The sequence below is a fragment of the Sceloporus occidentalis genome, unplaced genomic scaffold (assembly GCF_023333645.1).
Source record: "Sceloporus occidentalis isolate IW3139 unplaced genomic scaffold, rSceOcc1.0.p SCAF_50, whole genome shotgun sequence".
Taxonomy (NCBI): Eukaryota; Metazoa; Chordata; class Lepidosauria; order Squamata; family Phrynosomatidae; genus Sceloporus; species Sceloporus occidentalis.
Genome location: NW_028317030.1, coordinates 271,742 through 291,139, shown reverse-complemented (window position 1 = coordinate 291,139; position 19,398 = coordinate 271,742). Strand labels below are relative to the sequence as shown.

The 19,398-nt window shown below is 35.6% G+C and overlaps 1 protein-coding gene across 1 annotated transcript; it reads left to right on the top strand.

Annotated features, from left to right (window-relative positions):
* The first annotated feature begins 8,498 nt into the window (after nt 1-8,498).
* LOC149288565 (outer mitochondrial transmembrane helix translocase-like) lies at nt 8,499-17,994 on the top strand. The gene is made up of 10 exons (XM_089491309.1): nt 8,499-8,552; nt 9,116-9,286; nt 9,590-9,688; nt 9,870-9,990; nt 11,135-11,335; nt 11,492-11,598; nt 11,871-11,960; nt 12,447-12,497; nt 12,915-13,048; nt 17,796-17,994. The coding sequence occupies exons 1-10, from the start codon at nt 8,499-8,501 to the stop codon at nt 17,992-17,994; spliced, it is 1,227 nt and encodes a 408-aa protein (XP_089347435.1).
* The last annotated feature ends 1,404 nt before the right edge of the window (nt 17,995-19,398 follow it).

Here is a 19,398-nt window from a genome sequence, read left to right as displayed (position 1 = left end):
CACAGAGAAAATGAGTTAGCTAAGGATTTCAACTTTAAATTTGGATATGTACCATGCATAAAACTCTTATCCAATTTAACGTCTAATATACAATTCATATCTCCTCCGATTACTAAGAAACCTTTTGAGCTAGCATGGACTTTTTCAGGAGTTTTATCCAAAAATCTAACTGTAGAGATATTTGGTGCATATATATTAACTAACGTATAGGTCACGTCATTCAACTTACAAAGGAGAATAGTGTATCTAGCTTCTTGGTCAGATTCCGTATCTGTTCAAACTTAATATTTTTGTTTATCAAGATTGCAACTCCTCTTTTTTTCCCCCACTTAAACTGGAGTGAGTAATAACAGGGTATTTCTTATAAGTCCAATGGTGGGAAACTCCTTTTTTCCAATGTGTTTCTTGCGCAAAACATATGTCTATTTGTTCTCTAATTAACATATCATATAAGAAACCTCTTTTGTATGGGAATTTAAACCTTGGCAATTAATAGAAACAAGTTTAAGTGTCATAGATATTAAATAATATTAGGCCCTCTTCCTCCCTCCTCAACTTTGATTTACCGTCAAGACATAGACAGACAACAAAAAACAAAGCATTTATACAGTTTACACATGAAAATCTTTCATGCGTCCTTTGCCCCATCATTAGATTGGGCGAATTCATGCGTAGGTGCCGACGTTTAGGAGACCTTTAAGTTAATAAAAAAAAAATAAATAAATAAATATTTGTATATTTTAAATAATGTCTAGGCACCAGTAGACCAGCTTAATGTAATTTAAATTGATCATATTAACAAATTAGTGTACTACTACTTCTTTAAATATGGTAAATTCTTTTAGCCATATTAATTAATGAATAGGGTGATAATAAATAAGTAAAAATTTTAAGTGTAATTTAACCAAATAAGTAAATAAATAATATTTATTAAGCAGTGTTTATGTGCAATACACTAATATGATGTAATTATATCTTAGTATATTATTTAATTAATTAATACACTTCTATTTTCATTAAAATATAATAAATTCGATTTTAACCAATATAGTTAATGAAAATAATAATAATAAATGAATTAATAAAAATAAAGATATAAATTAAATAAATAAATACATTATTGTAAGTAATAATTAAGTGCAAATGAGCAAAAACAAGGTGCTAAATGATACCAAAGTATCATTATTATATGATACTTTCATTATTAATGGAATTAATTAATCAATAATAATATTAATAAATAAGTTATTTCATCCAATAAATACATTATTGTAAATAATAATTAGGTGCAAATAAACAGGTATAAAGTGCTAAAGAAATTTAGTGTGCTGCCACTTCATTGTTAAGTGATAAAATCATTATTAGTAGAATTAATTAATCGATAATAATAATAAGTAGATTATTACAAAATTAAATATAAGTTAAATAAATATTTAATATAATATATTGTTTAGACACTAGTAAACATGTGAAGTATGTAAAAAAATGGCTTAACCCAGTAATACTTAAAACTTTCAATTTCCTCAAGCTTGTTTTTTAATTATTGTAAGTGATAATTAAGTGCAAATGAGCAAAAATAAAGTGCTAGAGGCATTTAATGTGCCGCCATTTCATTATTATATAATACTTTCATTATTAATAGAATTCATTAATCATTAATTATTGTAGGTGATAATTAAGTGCAAATGAGCAAAAATAAAGTGCTAAAGGCATTTAATGTGCCGCCATTTCATTATTATATAATACTTTCATTATTAATAGAATTAATTAATCAATAATAATAATAAGTAAATTATTACAGAATTAAATATAAATTAAGTAAATAAATAATATAATATATTGTTTAGACACTAGTAAACATATGAAATATGTAAGAAATGGCTTAACCCAGTAGCACTTTAAACTTACAAATTCCTCAAACTTATTTTTTAATTATTGTAAGTGATAATTAAGTGCAAATGAGCAAGAATAAAGTGCTAAAAACATTTAGTGTGCTGCCATTTCATTATTATATGATAATTTCATTATTAATGGAATTAATCAATCAATAATAATAATAATAAATAAATTACTGCATCAAATAAATACATTATTATAGGTAGTAATTAAGTGCAATTTAGCGGGTATAAAGTGCCAAAGGCATTTAGTGTGCTGCCACTTCATTGTTATGTGATCATTGGTAAAATTAGTTAATCAATAATAATAATAAATAAATTATTACAGTGTGTATTTCTAGTGTATATTAATGTTCCTTTACCCAAAATTAATATTTATAATGTGGTGTATTGAGTCTGCAAATAATAGTGAATATTTGCAGAATTAAAGTGCAAAGGTGCTAACTATCCAAATAAATAGAAAATATGGTGAAAGTTAAAATAATAAATATTATAGATATTTAAGTAGATATATCTAACTATAAAACTCGATTCATAGTGTATTAACTATTCAAAATCAATATAACTTAAAAAACTTCAGATTTTCCAAGTGCATTTCTAATACATACAATTATGATAGAGAGTGTGCAAATCTTCTAATAGTGTGCAAGTACTCATAATTTAAAGTGACAAGTGTCCTAAATACCAAAAAAAAAATAATAATAATAAGTTAAATAAATTAAATAAATTATTAATAAAAAGTTCAATTCATAATGGGATAGCTGCCTTGCTATCGTCGTCCCTACAAAGTACTTTTCCTATGCGAGAATGTAGATAAGAAATCTTCAAGTTCTGGAGGTTTATTAATTACTAGCGTTTCTCCCTCATTCTGTATAATCAACTTAAAGGGTGATCCCCATTTATACTTGATGCTCAGATCGCGGAGTTTCTTAGTGCCATCATAAAATTGTCTTCTAAACTTTCGTATTGCCATTGAGAAATCAGGAAGAAGTTTCAGATCTTTATATTGCTGACTTTGTGCAGAATTTTTATTAAATTGTGTTATAAAAAGATTCTTGATGTAAAAATTGTTGAAACGGACTATTACATCCCTTGGAGTGCTAGTGATTAGGTCTTTTGGTTTAGGAAGTCTATGAAAGTTTTCCAGCAAAAAATGACCTAAACTATCTTCTTTAATAAAGGTTGATAGAAGATCCTTTAAATAATTCTCCAGATTGCTAATTTCTTCAGGTATCCCCCTTATCCGCAAGTTTTTCCATCTTGATCTGTCTTCCAAGAGTGTTAATTTCGTTTCTATAGCTTGATAATTAGATCTGAGATCACTGTTCTGCATTCTAAGATTCTCTAGTTCGTCCTGCAGTGCCTGGATTAGGTTTGATTGTGAGATAAATTTTTCTGAAATTGATGCACTGTCTTGCTTCAGAGAGATTGTATTGGTTTTCATTTCTATAGTGAGTTTGGAATATAAATCACTTATATTATTAATCTTGATTGGATTGATTAATTCAGTTTGTACCAATTGGGGGTGAGTATCAAGAGAGGAATCAACTGATATGTCCGAGGAGTCTTTTGAAGGATGTTTGGGTGTAGGTGTAGTGAGAATCGGTTTGGGAGAGTATTATGTAGTTAGGACTTTAGATTTTTCATGGCTCATTCTTCTGTCCTTTTCTCTATCCCTTTCTCTGTCTTTGTCCTTTTTTGGCGGCATCTTAGTATTTTAAATACAAGTGCTCTGAAGCCGTTTATACCCGTTAATTTCTTATATGATGTTTCTCTCCTTATTTTTTTTTCCCTTTATTTTCCTTTTTTTTTTTTTTTGCTCTTTTTCTTCCTTCCTCTCTCTCTTTTTTACTCCTTTCTTTCCTTAGCTTGTTAACCCCCTCCTCATATATTTCCTTGATCTCCTAAGGTTTTATACCTCTCGTCTTTTACTTAGATTATTCGCATTAATTCTTATTAATTCATTTTGAGTCCAAAAAATTCAAGCTATTTCAAAATAATGAGAAAAATAAAAAATATATTCGGTGGTAAGCAGTGAAATTCCCAGGGACCTCATAGATTTAGGCCTCCGGATGTTTATAAGTATAAATATCTCCAGTTAATGGCGTAGTGCAGCAATGTAGTGCGATAGTGTGTTGATACTTCCAGAAATTTCTTTGAATCTCAGTTAATAGCAGTATACAGAGAGATATATGTATACTAAAAACGTCACTTATCTTGCGTTGAAAACCGGACGGTGAACAACTAGATGGAATCGCAGTTGTAGTCGTGGACGAGGGATATGTCCATATATCTCTGCATCTGTGTTTTCTATTCGACCATCAGGATGCCATATATCCTGCTTCTTACTCCAGGCAAATAAAAACACGCAGGAAATGTATAGAAAGTATGCAAGTAAGTGGGTGCCAAATACCAGGTTGATCCCCCAGGCTGGGTCAGGCTGAGTCCGCTGTAATAAAATAAACCGCTGTCCTGGGATTATTCTGAGGCTCGGAAGCGCTAAATTTTCGTCTCGGCAGCTACACCATTACCCGGTAAAACCGAGCATCGCCATACGTCTCCAAAAGCCGGCACTAGCCGCAGGCGTATTACTCAGCACGCATAGCGTGATGCGTGCAGCGTTCTACGTCACCATCCATCCTTTCTTCCCAATGAATGCTTGAATATTATCCCTAAACAGCCCTTCAATATATCCATTGCCATAGGTTCCTCCTTAATATATACTGAGGAAAAACTGTTATTTAAAGTTTCCGCTTTTTCCTGGTCCTTCTTAACCAACACTCCCATCTGGTATTTCTAAACTCAAGACAAATAGTAGAATCTATTTAGCAGGTTTTTTCATGAGCTTTTTTTGGGATGAGTAAAAGATTGTTCAGTGCCTGAGTTTTCGAAATGATAGGTTTGCAATAGGATACTTATTTATAGTTCTCCAGACGTTCATCTAGGTAGAAGAAGAACTGTTTGGGGATGTAAGGACGGTGAAGATATCATACCCGAAGAGACCGAGGGAGATGTCTCAATTGGGAATCCTTTGATCAAGGCATATGCTCTTACACGGATCACATTGGTAAAATTAAAAAGCATAGTGCAGAATCCTAACAAACAGACACTTGCCGGGGTTTCTATATAGTGCCATTTATCCCTGTTTGTAGGGATTGGTGGACGCCCAATTTCGCTAAACTTTTTTGTAAGCATTCCTAGTAAAGTCGGTCAAAAGCCTTCTCAGCGTCAAAGGAGATTTTTACCTTTAGCTCACAGCAGCGAGGTGAATTGTATAGTGTAGGACTCGCCTAAGAGGTTTGCCGTGACGTGGCAGGCGAGCTTCCATTTTAATGGCCATTGGAGTGAAACTAAAAACCTCCATTTGTCTATATGAGCACAGGTGTTTGGGATAGTGCGCAGGTAACTTTTTTTGTGTTTGTTCTATGTATTTTGGGCTGATGAATACTATAGCCGTTGCTGCCGCCTAAGAATGATGGGAGTTTGAGCGCAGGGCTTTCTTTTGTGTGTCAGCGTCAAAAGATGCCAGAAGACAAGGGAGGTGTGGGCCTCTGATTTCCATATGACATTCAAGAAGTTGCGGTATTGTTATGGGGTTGGCTACCTAAAATGAACCCCAACTTATCCAGATGCAGAAGGGACAACACAAAGGGAGTAAGTCAATTCGCAAACACTTTGGCATACAATTTAACAACCCCATTCAGCAGGGAAATTGGCCTGTAGATAGAGCAGTTGTCCAATTTTATCACTGGTTGGGAATTGTCACTATGAGGGCTTGAAGGCTCTCCTTCGGGATGGGTCTTTCTTTCTTTAAAGCTATGAATAGGAAACAGAGACGTGGCACCAGGGATGTAGCTAAATTCTTGTAGTAAATGTTAGATAAGCCATACAAAAATAAAGTGACTAATGGCGCTTCTAATAGATATATGGATAAATAAAGTATATAAAATGAATATAAAAAATAGCTGCTAGCACTTAACACATAACCCCTATGTTGAGGGTCTCATAGAAGATACCATCTGTGATTTGAATCCAAGTATCCTTTTTTTTCTCTTTACATACGATGGGTGTTACTTTGTAAGAAGGGACATATTCAATTGTTATATAATACAAAACTGCATAGCACTACTAATATAGAGTTATTATAAACGGAGCGCTGCACTATATTTATTAATCTATTTTTTGAATGTTAGATAAGCAAAATAGCCCATGGGCTGTTTTCAGCTTTCTCTACCTGAAAAAAGTCCCGATTTTTCAGTTTTTTTCAGTCCTGTCCCGTCACATTTGGGTAAAGTAGGTATGCAAATATAGGTACAAAAAATATAATAAATTAAATAACTTGTAAAATATAATTAGAAAATAACCCCTTATGTTAATAACACCTATTAAATTTTAAGTTAGATAAATTAATAATAGATGTTTAACCAAACCGGTGCACCACTACTATCCTTAACCTTAATTAACCCTATAACTCTAAGTCTAAGCTTATTTTGAGTTTTTGACCACTTTCATCCATCCACATACCTCCCAACAGTCCCAAATCTCACGGGACAGTCCCGCTTGTCATTCAATCCTGTACGGTTAAATTGGGGTTGTAGGTAAGTATGCCATTATACTCAAGTCGCAAATGTTAGGCAAGTGCGTAAAATCGGTCTCAAATTCCCTATTGAACAATGCATTCATTTATTGACTTTAGCACCGTTTCATGGCATTTCCATGGCAACCACCAGAAAACGAAGAAAAAATGAATACAAAGTACACATACGAAACTAACACGGGAAAGGACGAATATTTCTAGAATTTGCAGATATCTTTCCATCGAAGACTAACACGAAGACAAACACGTCTTCATCTTCGCCGGCGCCCAAGTCTAATTTAAACTTTCTCGATCACAACCTTAAGACGTCTAGTGAGACACCAGATGGTAAAACAAAGCATGTGCAAATTGCACTCAAATATAGATGGGAATAACCAAGGGCAGTTCATGTGGGGATTATTACTATATTTTATCCTTATTAATATATTTTATTTATATTGTGATAACAATTCATGCAGTGATTATTATAGATGCGTCTATCCAGATAAAAGTGTAAACTTGTTGTTATCATGTCTTACACAAATGATGTGCATTAACAGTAAAATACATAATATTAAACCATTTTAATGTCTAATTGGATAATTGACTGTCACTAATTTTCGTGATGTGCGCAGTTGCCATCTGATATCCTTTACGAGAATCACCATGGAAAAACATCTTGCATTTCCAGTAGACGTTACACAAGCGTTTTTTTCTGGTGGCATCACTATAATTGGATGCATAAAGCGGGGGGGGGTCTTTGATGTCACCTAAATCCATTCAGCTTTGAATTTTGAAACTATTTTTTAAAAGTAAAGTTTATAAAAATGGCTTCCCCTCTTTTTATAAACAGACAGATCACATCACCCGACAGGAGAATGTGGAGTTCTGTTTATTCACATGGAAAACATGTGTTTATTAGAAAACATCATAAAGGGAGCAGTAGTGTCTTTAAGAAATATACTAGCATATTCTATATATATGTATATATATATATATGTATGTATATATGTATATATATATATATACATATATACATACATATGTATATTTTTTTAAATTTACCCCTCCTAAAGGCAAACGGGGGTCTGTAAACCTAGAGGACAGGACCGCTGAGGAGAGCCCAACTCAAGCGTGCCGACAATTATATCATTATATGGATCCTTTCTGCAGTAACTGTGGGAGCGACTCTACAGCGATACTATTAAAAGTCACAGTGTGCGGACGGTTCTTACATCTCAAAACCGGATTCAGGTGCTGCAGCCTGTTTCATTCCTTTCAAGGTACTTTAGCAAAAAATAACTCATTAAACTACTAAGAAAAATGTTTTTTTTTTCCTTATTAAAGATGTTAAAAACAAACATAATTTGCAGTCTGCTTTTAGTCCAACATCTATTTTTATCTCATTTATTTAACTTGAACCATCATTATTTGCATCTTTGAAATTGATGTTTTCATGATCAGTAAGCTGTAAACATGCAGGCCACACCAACATTGCCAAATATGGAAAATATGTAAATCAGGCATGTTATGTCATAATAGTTAACTTGCACGGTCTTGACACACACACACACTTTAAGCCACGCCCATATCACCATATATGGAAAACATGCAAAGCAGTCAACTATGATGTCATAATAGCTAGGCTATAAACCCCCGATGCCTGCAGTGACTGTGCCCTCATTCACACAGTGATTGTTCATAGACGAGGACCTCAGAGAGAGAAGAAGCTACAGGACTGTAGCTTCTTAGGAAAAGTATGTATACCCTAAATTATAAATGCACATAATCTAACATAGACCATAAGTCAAATGTATAGTTATATTATAAAAAGATAAAGGGAATTAGATAGTATTGTTTTGCTCAAAACTTGCTTCTCTGTTTTGGTCGAAAAATGATTGAACTGAGGTGTCCTTCCCCATGGAACGTGGTAGAATATAGATAGTAAAACAATGACATAGAAATTACTCTGCGCTAAGCAAATATGGCAAAACAAAACAGGATGTTATCATCTCCTCTATGGATAGATGGCTGCAATACAAGAGGTGGCTGAACTTTCTCCAGCAAAGCACTCAGGACCGGTATTACATCCATCCATAACCAAAACGTTTGAAATATCTCTGATCAGAGAGCTATTATTTCTGGCCAAATGTGGTTTAATTTATTTCATAAACAATTTGATTCCAACATCCTGTTTACAGTTACCAAGGCCCATATTACCATATATGGAAATATGCAAAGTGGGCAATTGTGATGTCATAATAGCAAAGAAGCTACAAGGCTATAATGTGACAGAGAATGTGAGGATATTACGTTTACAATCTAGACTTAAAAAGTAAATAGACGTATAAAAGTATAGTTTTAAAATTAAAAAAAGATTTTGGAAGATTTTATTTTTTCTTAAACCCACTAGTTTGCTTCTCTATTGTGGTTTAAAAATCAGTAAGCTGTGAACACACAAAGCAGGTAAATTTCAAGTCCTAATAATTATGTGACATGACCATTGTACCACCAGCCACAGCAATATTACCATATATGGAAATATGTAAAGTGAGCAAATGTGATGTTTCATTTACTTGAAAATCTAAAGTAGCAGTTGTCAAAAAAGGTTCTTATGTATTAATGTATTTTTATTTGTCTTTAGAACATGTTTTCTATGGATGTCTTTTCTCGTTATCTGGTTGGGAATCATGTTATCGGCAATATTGTCAAACTGACGGTATTGGGCGCAGCCAGTTATTACACCGCCAAATGGATGATGCATGCCTTCCATTCAACCAGAAAACAGGAACCAGAAGATGAACCTCAGATAGAGGTATGGGACTTTTTTCTTAATAACTTTGACAATAGAGAATACCAGTAAAGTCTATAGAAAGAAGGGGTAACAATGTTTCCTAAAAGATAAAATCCTGTGATCGTAAACGGGATGTACAGATATCAGTATTTACATTAGTTCTCCAAAGCTATGTGCAGTGATCATCCATGAATCTCACCAGGTGGACCTCACACGGGAAAGGGATTTAATAGCATTGCCTGAGATGTGGTATTCTTGGTGGGATCCTTAGTTAATCATTTTAAAATACGGTAAACTTACTTTTGTTCTTTTGGTATCTTGTAGGCTAAACAACCGATGAGTCAGATTGGAGGAAAAACTGTCAGTCTGACGCAATACGAAATGTGCATCGCCGCACAGTTAGTGGACCCACTCAACATGGAGGTAAGGGAAAAGGTTACATGGAAAGAAGTAAACTGGGGAAGGAAGGACCAGGACAGTGAAGAAACCTGTATATATCCTTTTAAACCCCCATTACTTTATAGTGCTATTCCTTTTTGCTTTGTCTAATATTTCTAAGGTTGCATTGTAGAAGCAGTTTTACAATTGTGTTTGTTCCCTGTAGGTGACCTGGAGTGACATCGCAGGTCTTGACAATGTCATCGAGGCCCTAATAACCAGCGTCATCCTCCCTATAAGAAAGAGACACCTGTTTCCAAAATCCAGGCTGATGCAGCCTCCTAAAGGTATTACTCAAACCCTGTATGCGGGACTTTTTGGGTTGAATCTGTTTCACTTATTAAGGCTTAAGGTGCTCCATTGATGACTTATTTTATATGTAGAAAGATTATCTATGTGGAAGCATTTTGGTGAGCCACAAGGCTGTCCAATTCTGGCCCTCAGGCAGTTACCGTCAGGATATCCTTAGACTCAGTTGAGTTATCGACAAACCTGCTCTATTCACCAGTAAATTGAAAGTACATTTTATCTGTACTTCTTTTTACCTGTATCTGATTGTGCTGTTTGCGCTCACTGCAAGGGAGTTAACATAATGGTATCTCTATCTGGGCAGGTTTCTTTGCAGTTAGGCTGGATAATTATATCTAGATAGGTTAGTAACTGTGTAGTTATGAGAGGTGGCAAACAAAAGGCACAAAAAAGCACAGAAATAAGTAAATGAGGTGCAAAAACTCCCAACCTGTGCGCAACAGGTAGCAGAAAATGTATTTGTAGGCGGTGCAAAATATAAGAGTAAACTATAAAATCTGATACCTGAAGTAAAAAAGTAGAAATCTACTTTAAAATAATATAAAAAGGACTTGGTACAGAACTTACGAGTCACTCAGGTAAATGTTGCAGAGAAGTAGACAGTGTTACTGAGATCAACAATGTTTCGGAGTGGTAGCCTTTGTCAAGGGTAATCTGCAGACTGACTTGGAGTGGTGCCAGTTCTTCTTTTTTGTCCCTGTTATATTATGTTACAATACATTTTGATGTTTTAGCTTGGCATAAGATTGCTGCGGTATCATTTATTTGTATTATAGTATGCACCTCCATGAAATACTTTCAAATATTTAAAAGGTTATACATTCTTGCTAAACAAAACACCAAAAGGATGTTTGTTTTTTTTTGTTGTTTTTTTTTTTTGGGGGGGGGGATTATTTCTTTGTAATGCTTTCTTTCAAACTTATATAATTAACTATTAGAAGCTCTTACTCCAGACTGCAATATGCAGAAATGTGCTTGATCAGAGGCTATCTTCACTTGGTACCCTTTATATTTTTAAGCAGATTAAATTACTGGAGCCTTTAAATACATTATTTTAATATTGTTTAATTACTAAAGGTACTTCTATTGTATAAATAAAATCATGCACGTTTTTTTATACAGGTGTCCTTCTTTATGGACCTCCAGGTTGTGGAAAGACACTTATTGCCAAAGCCACAGCCAAAGAAGCCGGATGCCGGTTTATTAATCTCCAGCCATCCACCCTGACCAACAAGTGGTATGGAGAGTCTGAGAAACTAGCAGCTGCTGTTTTCTCTTTGGCTGTGAAGCTCCAGCCAACTATCATTTTCATCGATGAAATCGGTAAGTTGCTCTTGGAAGTCACCAATCTCTAGCCATGCCAAATGGTGTATGTATTAGACTTCAATGTGATATTAGACAACTGGTGCCCAATCAATGGGCATTAATGAGTCTTTTTGTACATTCATCATGCTTGACTTTTTCTTTCTCTCCACACAGACTCTTTCCTTCGAAGTCGTTCCATGAGTGACCATGAAGTGACGGCCATGATGAAAGCCCAGTTCCTAAGCCGTTGGGACGGGCTGGAGACAGGCCACAATTGTCAGGTTGGCATTACTTTAAAAATTTTTATAAGCAAATCTTCCAAACTAGAGTACATTGTTTAGGATTTTAGGCTAGAGAACACACAGATAAGATGTGTATCCAACACTTTAAAAATACAGATTGTGTGCATAAGTGTAGTTCCTAAAGGATTTTTGAGGCTCTGGGATTTGGAGAAGAAACCACACATCATTCATTCTAGATTTATCATATTTTTTCAACACATTTTCCTACCATATAGTACTTCTTATGTTTCACTTTTGTTGTATTTTCATAGGTTATTATCATGGGGGCCACTAACCGACCTCAGGACATCGATCCAGCAATACTGCGGAGGATGCCAGCCAGATTCCTGATTAAGAAACCAGTATGTAACTAAAATGTCTTTTTGAAGGAAATCCTCATGTTAAACTTGTGTATATCCATGTTCTAAATAATCTCAATACATCAACCTGCAAAAAATGTTGCATGACAAATAGAACTTTAGTAAAAAGTGGAGTTGTTTATATTTTAAAACAAACCCATTTTATGACCTGCATTAAACATTTAGTAGCTATTGTATAAATACACAACTTTTACAGCCGATTTTAAACCAAATCACTATTGTTAAGATAAATAATGAAGATAATTAGAACTTGCGGTTCTCTTAGATAGTGATGTATGGGTCAAATACTACTAATACTAAATGCTACTGAAGAAACAAGGTTATTTAAAGTTTGTTTTAGCCACTCCATAACTATGAATTCTTCATATATTTCCCCATTCCTATACTTCAAAATGCATTCTTGTTGGGATTAACAAGACTAATTATGAATAGTTTTTCTAAAATGCTGTTTTCATCTTTTTTTTCTAGTCTACGGCACAGCGTCAATCAATTCTCAGTCTCATCTTGGAAAATGAAAATGTAAGCAACTTATACTATGATATATGTGATTTTTATGTAATGGTTGACTATTCCACCAATGGCCCAAGAACCGTCCTGCTCAGCTGGAACTGCCTCAGATAGTCACCCCTTTCCACAACATACTGTTAAATGTCAAAAATCATAACGCCACCATTCTCTGGCTACTGGTATAATATCAATCTTTTACAAGATTCCTAGGCAATTGCGATCTTTTTACACAATGCATTTTCAGTTGGACACGATTCTTCTCAGTCATGTTTGACTCTTTTCCTTTCCCTAAATGTTTAGAAAAACACGCCCTTGTTTACTCCTTATGAATCTATATCACCCGGCTTTGGTCTCTTGGTAGTTATTTGAATTACACTGGGGAAAATCACCAATTCATTGTCCTTATGTGTCCTAATATGTTTTCTTTAGGTGAATGAAGATGTAGACCTGCGTGAAATTGCCGACTACACCGATGGATTCTCAGGAAGTGATCTGAGGGAAATATGCCGCGATGCCGCTCTGCTTTCCCTCAAAGAATATGCAGACAGCCATTCAGACGTTGGGTATGTGTCACCTCTCTCTCTCTTATATTCATGTATTGCATATGAAACTCCTATGTAATGTTTTTTGGCTAATGGTAAACGTAAGAAAAGCCTTTGTGTTCAGTGACACAAAAAACTGACGTGACAAAGTCAAAGCAAGATGTGCCATTTTGACATATTTTTTTTGTCCCACTGAATGATTGAGTGAATACAGTCCAGAGAACTTTACAACTTCATATTGTAGAGTTGGCTCCACCAAGTGAATCATTGTATCATTTCTCAGCATCTTCACACTTTGTAAACTCAACTCGCAGTAAGTTAGATTTCAGAGTGACAATGAGCTGATAACAAAACTATGCCCACTGACAAGCTATTTTTATTTCTTCTTTTCCAGCTTTTGTCAGGATAGTGTAAAAATAGGACGGCTCCACTTACATAAGGCAATAGAAAGAATGTGCATGTTCCAGGAGCCAATGAGCCAGGGAATCGACATGCTGTCCTAATACACGAAGCCTAATGGATTTAGAGATAACCAAGACGTATTGGTTCTCAAGTTGGACTCATAGGATTATTATTAGTAATAGTATTGTTAGTTGTAAGTTGTAAGTTGTAGTTTGAATAAAGTAGGTTAAGGCCAAGGGCAGTGTTATCTTTCTGTTTAAGGTTGTGTGTGTGTGTCTTCTACAGAATAGTGTGAATAGTTTTCCTCTTAAGACGCTTAAGTCAATAACAGAGCTGCAGAACCTCCGTGTGTTATATAAATGTAATTTAATAGTCCAAAAACATACGCATTTTATTCCGGAAATTAAATGAGTGCATTTCTCATGTGTGTATGAGGACAAGGGTATGTACTTATGTTATAGGTTTACAGGGAAAAGAAAAGCTATGCGTGGTAACATTTAATTGTACAGGGCAAGAAAATTAGCCTAGAAGGAAGGATATATATTCCTTCTTAATGATCATGAAAAGTAAAACCAAATCTCTTGTTCTTCTGCGCCATTCATAGACTAGCGCAAACGTCCAGTCCTGTGAAGGCTTAACGTATGGACAAAATTCTGATAAAATGCAGACTAACATTGTTAGAAATACTTTAAAGCTCTACAGAAATGAATTGTCACAGTCTTATCCACTTAAACATGGCTGAGGCCTTTAGAAAACTTTATTAAGGCAAGCGAGAAGATACCATATAAACAGTGAGCAGAGACATCCAGAAACATCACCACCTACTGATGGAACAGTATATAAAACATAAACTGGAGACAATAGTTGTTGCGGCAGACTTAAAAGACACAGTGTTCCAAGATGCATACAATATGCACTTTTCAAGTCTAGGAGTCTATAAAACATTTTCACTTGAATAAAGTGTTATAAGTTATTGAGTTTGCTTTGGTTGGAAAAATCTAATATATATATATTATGCATGTATGAATGAAATGAGACACACACTCATTGTATATGTATATACTCTATATGTACAATGTATTTCCTGTTTGCTCAGGAGTCACTCATCACAGCCCTCTTTCGCCTCATCTTTTTGTCTGTTGCATAGAGTTCTTTGTTGAACCGATCAGACGTATTGAGAAAAGAGGGATCACCAGGTCCCGACGTCGGATCAATTCGCTTTTTGGAACGCAACATCCTCGGACCATGAGCTCTCCATTGGTATACCGGGATTGATGCACGAAATAGAGACTTTTTGTCGTGTGGGCATTGCTGGACATATAACTGTATGGAGGCACTGGGCTGTCTGGTCGTTGATGGGATTATACTCCTGATCCAAATATGTTGTCTATAGATATACATATCTTTGATGTTCTCAATAAAGTCAGTTCCTGTTTTACCTCAATACGCGTTCTGTCTTATTATTGGGGTAAGCCTCGGTGCTGTCCTTGTAAGGACAGTAATGAACTATATTGCTACGCTCCAGTGCCACTAAGGTTCATGAGGAGCGTTGTTTCCTGCTGTCTTCGGCGCTAGCTCCACCTCACGATTGAAGTCTTGTATTCCTGGTAGCTATGGGGAAAAGAAAACAGCCTCTGGAGGGTGTACCCAGTTAGGGTATGGGTAGGTCCCGTCACATTGGTGCTTCCGGAGAGTGATTTTACCACTCGCAAGATGGCGGCACGTCCTTATAACAAAGATGGAAAAGTTTACTAGAGGGTCTCCAGACCCTCTTGAGAACTCTGGCTCCACTTGCAGGTTACTGCATTCAACCATACAAGTCAATGGAGCCCAGCTTTCTAATCACAATGTGATTAGTAAAACATTTAATAAATAATAAAAGAAAATGAAAAAAATGTAAAAATAAAATTAGTAACATTTTAAAATAATTTAAAATAATAATCAGAGGAACCATCCAGTTCCATCAAAATGTAAAAAAAGTCCAAAAACAAATAAGCTGTTTCCCCATAATTAAAGATTATATCCCCCAAGTATCCATACAGTTGCTGTTTAAATGTCTGTACAGACTCAGATAAAACTACATCTGCAGGCAGAGAATTCCACATCCTTATTGTCCTTACTGTAAAAAACCCTTTCCTCTGCTTTAGACTAAATCTGCTTTCTTCCTGTCTAAATGCATGACCACGTGTCCTGTGCATAGTCCTGTTTATGAACAGATTTCCACACAATGGTTTGTATTGGCCCCGAATATATTTATATAAAGCTATCATATTCCCTCTGAGGCGCTGTTTTTCTAAACTAAACAGATTTAAATTTGTTAACCTTTCTTGAATTTGTTTTTCTTCCTGGCTCTGTAACTTTTTTTCTGCTTGGACCTTATTTTCTGGAAAAGACAAAAAGAAAGTTCCCTTCGGGTCTCTATTGGAAACCCACGGACCTATGGTATATAGTCTCTCATCCGTCTTCATAGGTTCCTTTAAAGTAAATAGCAATTTATTACAGTTATCAAAGGTTGTACATTCGGATCGTAATCATTTCAATCTTGTTTTGATCTTGCTCGCTCCTGCCCCGAAAATATCATATCCCCAATCTCGACTAGCTGTTGTCCACATAGCATAATCCCAACCAAGGCATGATGTTATACTTCGTTTTCCAGGGGGCTTTTCGGGCATCCAGCATATATATATATATATACATCGGCCTTAGCATAGTTTCTTGCTTGCCCAATTATCTCCTGTTAATAAAAAAGTCAGATTTTGTGCTTTGGTATCTTCCCATCTGGTCACCTTCTTGTTCTCATCCCACTTAGCATTAGCATTAGAATAAGGAATTACTGTAAAAACATCAGTCACTACCCAAAAAACTATAAGCAGGCACCACCCCTTCATCCTATCTGGCCGTCAACTCAGGGTTTGGGGAATGGATTTCTTCACTGGTTTGAGACGAGTCCAACCTATCGTCTGGACCCCCCTTTGTACCCAGACTTAATGAGTGACTACCAGCAAGTGGTGTTACCTTCTTACAGTGTGACTGATGTATACAACAACTCCTCTCAGCTTACACGCCGTGGGGTGGTTAATAGTACTTGGTACGGTCTTTCCCACCTCGGTGATGACCAATTCTTTCGTTTGATTATCCTTATTAGTACCCAATCTCCAAAGCAACGTTCAATTTCTCAGGAATTGGCTCTTATGTTTCTGGAAGAGAATTAACAGTTTTTATTGATCTGGTATTCAACATTTTTGCCATATAATCTGCTAGGGTCAATTCCCTTTCATCATTTGCTTCTTTTACCTTTATCTGTGGCAAACTATAGGGTCTCCCATACATTACTTCAAATGGGGTGAGGCCTTGCTTATTGGGTGTAATACGCATACTCAATTTTACCATAGGTAGGCAAGAAATTCTTCTCAGTTTCTGCCATGGTCTTTTTTAATTTATTCTTTATTGTTCCAATGTTTCTTTCCACCAACCCTGCTGACTGAGGATGATAGGCGCAATGATTCTTTAACTGTATACCAAATACTTGTGCAAATCTGGAGATTAGTTGATTGACAAAATGAGGCCCATTGTCACTATATATTCTTTCTGGTATTTCAAATACCAACATTTTTATCCTTCTGTCCCTTTCCCTTACTGTGGAATATCCCCATAATACAATCTCACCGCAATGTCAAAAAAGACAGAAAAAAGAAAATCTTTCTGTATTTATAAGATACCACGTCTGGACAGAGTGAAACAGAGAGCTCTTGGTATTTATAAGATACCACTTATTGACAGAGTGAAACAAAGGACCTCTGTATTTATGAGATACCGCTTCTAGACAGAATGAAACAAAGGACCTCTGTAATTATAAGATACCGTACATAGACAGTAGAGGTAGGAAAATTGCTTTCGCAGCGAAGTTGTTCACTTGCAATCCCAGCACTTGATCACAGAGAGCTTCTCACAAATGCCGGGGGGCGTATTAACAACAACCTTATTCACTGTTCGTTCGCCGTAAAAGACTCCTGAACAGTCATTCACACAGACAGAGTCATTCAGACATGATTTGTGACATGGGTTGGTATAGCTGTCCCTGGACCATAAGAGTTCTTCTCTTTAAGGTCTTGTGATACTCTTTCACAATAATACAAGCTGCAAGCAACCCCAACAGTATTACCACAATCACAAACAACAACAATTCGTTATCACAAAAATAATGACTAACTATCTGTGCACATTTCTCCTGATCAGCCTCATATTACTCCAAGTAATATTTCTCATTGTCGAATGCATACGCAGTTATTTATTTCAGTAGTCCCTGACAGACTTTGACCACTTATAATATTTCCCAGAAATATTTTTCCTACTCACATTTCTGAAGAGAAGACCGTCATAAACTTTCGGGAGGACGCTGCCGGTTTCAGGGACGATGTCGCGAAGTGCCTCTGGTTAACAGCAATCTTAGCTGGAGGACTTATATTATTACCCCAGATGCAGATCCTCGAGGTGTGGTTCCTCAGGACCGTCGTCCCTGTCTCCGGTCAGGACCTCCTCACACAGGGCAACAAAATGTTGGTTGAATTAATGGTCGAATTCTCCTCAGAAAGAGTTTTCCTTTATTTAGATCATGCGCATAATCGACACAAGGCACACAAGAAACAAAAGTCGAAGCGTTGTCTGATTACATGTTTGGATTACATGGTTTATATAACCTCTTATCTATTTCTAATAGCATGCTTCATTCTGATTGGTTACCTTTCAAGCAAGTTACACCTCTTTAAGCTGCATAATTAAGAATGGCCTAGACTTGACCCTTTGCACATATATATATGTAGAACATAGAGTAGACGTTTTGGCGTGAACTCGTGCATATATCATAGACTAGACATTTTCTACTTTCTTATGTCTTTGTCAGAAATACTATTTATGATAACACACGCATTTTTCTAACACCATAACTATAATGCTCCATTCCTTTTATTAATTTTGTAGCCCGCCTCTGCACCCTTTCTAGTGCCATGATATCCTTCTTTAGAATAGGTGCCCAAAATTGCATAGCATATTCAAGGTGCGGCCTTACCATTCATTAATACAGAGGCAAAATTATATTTTTAATCCCGCAAATTGATGCCCCTTTTAATACATGACAATACCTTACTGGCCTTAGCAACTGCTGACTGACATTGCACATTGTTTCCTAGTTTGTTGTCTATAACAGTTCCCAAATCCTTCTCATTTGTCGTGACCCCTAACTCACTACCATTTAGGGTGTAGGTTGCTTGTGCATTCCCTACCCCGAAGTGCATAACTTTACATTTATCTACATTGAATTTCATCTGCCATCTGTGTGCCCAGTCCCCAGTCTATCTAGATCCCTCTGCAGCACTGTAATATCTCGATCACACTGCATTACTTTACCTAGTTTAGTGTCATCCGCCAAAACACAGAAACATGACTTTCAATGCCTATTGCCAGGTCATTTATAAATATGTTGAATAAAATTGGTCCCAGAACAGAACCCTGAGGGACACCACTTTTGACCAGCTCGAAAATTTACCATTTATAACAACTCTCTGTTCTCTATCTCTAAGCCAAGGTTCTACCTGAGCACAAGAATTTGCATCTAGACCAATTTCCTGCAGTTTGAATACTAACCTATTGTGTGGAACCGTCTCAAACGCCTTGGCAAAATCCAAGTAGATTACATCCACTGCAACCCCCTGATCTATACTTTGACTTACTTCTTTGTAGAATGCAATTAAATTAGTTTGACAGGACCTATGTTTCATAAAACCATGCTGATTTTTGCTAATAATACTGTTCTTCCCAATGAATTCTTTTTTTTTTTTTTTAAAGATTTTATTACATATAAAATTTGACCATTACAAACATATAACAAGACAAGATCTTACATTTCTATGTCTCAAGAGTAAAATTTTACGAAATAAAATATCTGACATACATACAATGACAGTAAATTGAGA